The 2,025-nt window shown below is 38.2% G+C and overlaps 1 protein-coding gene across 1 annotated transcript in view; it reads right to left on the reverse strand.

Moving 5' to 3' along the window:
- rgs9a (regulator of G protein signaling 9a) overlaps window positions 1–2,025 on the reverse strand; it is a gene marked incomplete at its 5' end in the record, with an annotated part of 32,988 nt that overhangs the window by 8,594 nt on the left and 22,369 nt on the right. Inside the window, 2 exon segments of the mRNA XM_014025572.1 lie at window positions 221–336; window positions 1,731–1,844. Of these exon segments, the coding sequence (XP_013881026.1) occupies window positions 221–336; window positions 1,731–1,844 (230 nt within the window).

Genomic DNA, 2,025 nt, shown 5'->3' on the forward strand with positions numbered 1-2,025 from the left:
CAGTACCACTGCTCTACCCATATGAGCAGCAAAAAGACGTTTTTAGACCAAATATTACAGATTTAATCAAATACACACAAAAACATCAAAATTAGCGCAGAAACAGTACTATATAACATTTTAGACACATTCTAGACAGTTTATCAGCTAAAAAAAGTTAATTTTGGGGTAAGTTACTCTTTCAATGACCCTGACTGAAATGTAAAGCAGAATAACTTACCACTGAACTCCTTCTTGAGGAATATCTTGAAATCATCCCGGCCTCGCAGGTCTGTCAGGAGCTCAAACAAGCTGAAGGACCAGCGCTCCACTCGCATCTTAGTGGGAACTTCAACTCTGAAAGCAGATACAGCAACATGGTAGTCCTGATCGAGTCTAATTTTTTTATTTTTATTTAATTTTTTTGGTGAATGCAATGCTCCTCTTCCACAAATTCAGATTCAGAAACAAGGCTGTTCCTGCAGGGTACACAGTCCTCACCTCTCACAACATGGCTGCTCACTCCAACCATGACAAGTCACGTGATAACACCTCTAGTGAATATAACTCATTTCCTTCTTTGGTGACTCAAGGCCCGTTTTGSTTCCAATCATCACAAAGGAAATGACCCCCCAATGTCTGTGCTTGTTTCACCTGTAGACAGTTTGTTCAGAATATATTTTTCCCTCAGGTCACTTGGGACCCATCAGCTGATGAACCGTATACATGGATTTTAAAAACTTCAACCTCATTTAATTAGGAGGTCAAATTGAAAGAAATTTACAGTCACCTGTACATAATTTAGTGTTGTTTTTGAATTAAATTGGAAAAAGATCTGCAGGAGCTCTGCAATGTGTCTTACTCTAGTGATCTTATCCAGCAGGGTTGTCAGATCTGACTGACAGTTTCCAAYCCAAACACAACATAAAACTTGCCAAACTAAAAAGAAAAAACAGGCCAAATCTCATCCTCCACCTCCATTGAAACTCGTGTTAAAGACACGCATAATAAAGACTGTCATRAGGACACATCTGCACTGAATCAGGTACTTAGAGAGACACTTCTTTAGAATGAAAACTTGTAAATAAAGAAACAGATTGAGAGTGTCTGTAGGTATCTGGGATAGCTGCAAGCATATGCATAACAAAAGTCAAATAGCCCTCGGATTGTTTGGCAGAAGGAGGGTCTATGTCCTCATGGTCTCAGAATGCCAATCTCTTCCTTATTTGGTGCATTTACAGTTTACATTAACCAAAACCATTTTACAGTGATATTTTGATATAACTGTCTTGTGAATACTTTCCAAAAAAATTACCAAATGTGATGAAAAACAGCCCCAATTTTAACAATCCAGCTCAACGTGTTCCAAAGAAGCCCAATTTGGCAGAAACCTGTCCAGTCTGGCAACACTGCTCCCCAGCAGTGCGGGCAGCACTAATTTAAAAATTAGTTGTACTAACCATAAAGCACTACCTCAAATATTTAGGTCCACTAATCCTAAAGCACTAATGCACTGAAACATTTAGCAAAAGCTATTTCTAAAATACTAATATAGCTGACCTAATCAGGAAATTAGTTCCCCTATTAGTGCTTTAGTACTTTAGAGGAATTGTACCGACCACTGCTCCCCAGTTTGGGGTTTTTAAAAACTACATCTGTCGTACAAGTGTTTCTGAATAAATATAATATTATTTAATAAAAATACATTTGAAAACAACCAAACACCAATTAAAAGTAAATTGTGGTCTTACCTCCTTACGTTAAGAGTCCAGTATGCATCATGGTCTGTTTGCCAGGGATTACTGGGCTGACATGAAGCCAAGAAAGGGTCGTGGTTTTTGTAGGTTGTAATGTATTTGACCAACCTGCAGAGACAAACGCATTATAAAATCTTTCTATGYCAACAACAATGTCTTGTTGATTCTCACAACTACTCTGTCAGTTCTGGCCTACCAGTATTTATGAATTAATGACTGCTAAATTGTTGTAAGCACATTCTGGTGAAGGGCGATAACAGCCTCTGTTGCTTGCTGCCATTAGTTAGAC

This window comes from Austrofundulus limnaeus, unplaced genomic scaffold, assembly GCF_001266775.1.
Source record: "Austrofundulus limnaeus strain Quisiro unplaced genomic scaffold, Austrofundulus_limnaeus-1.0 Scaffold486, whole genome shotgun sequence".
Lineage (NCBI taxonomy): Eukaryota > Metazoa > Chordata > Actinopteri > Cyprinodontiformes > Rivulidae > Austrofundulus > Austrofundulus limnaeus.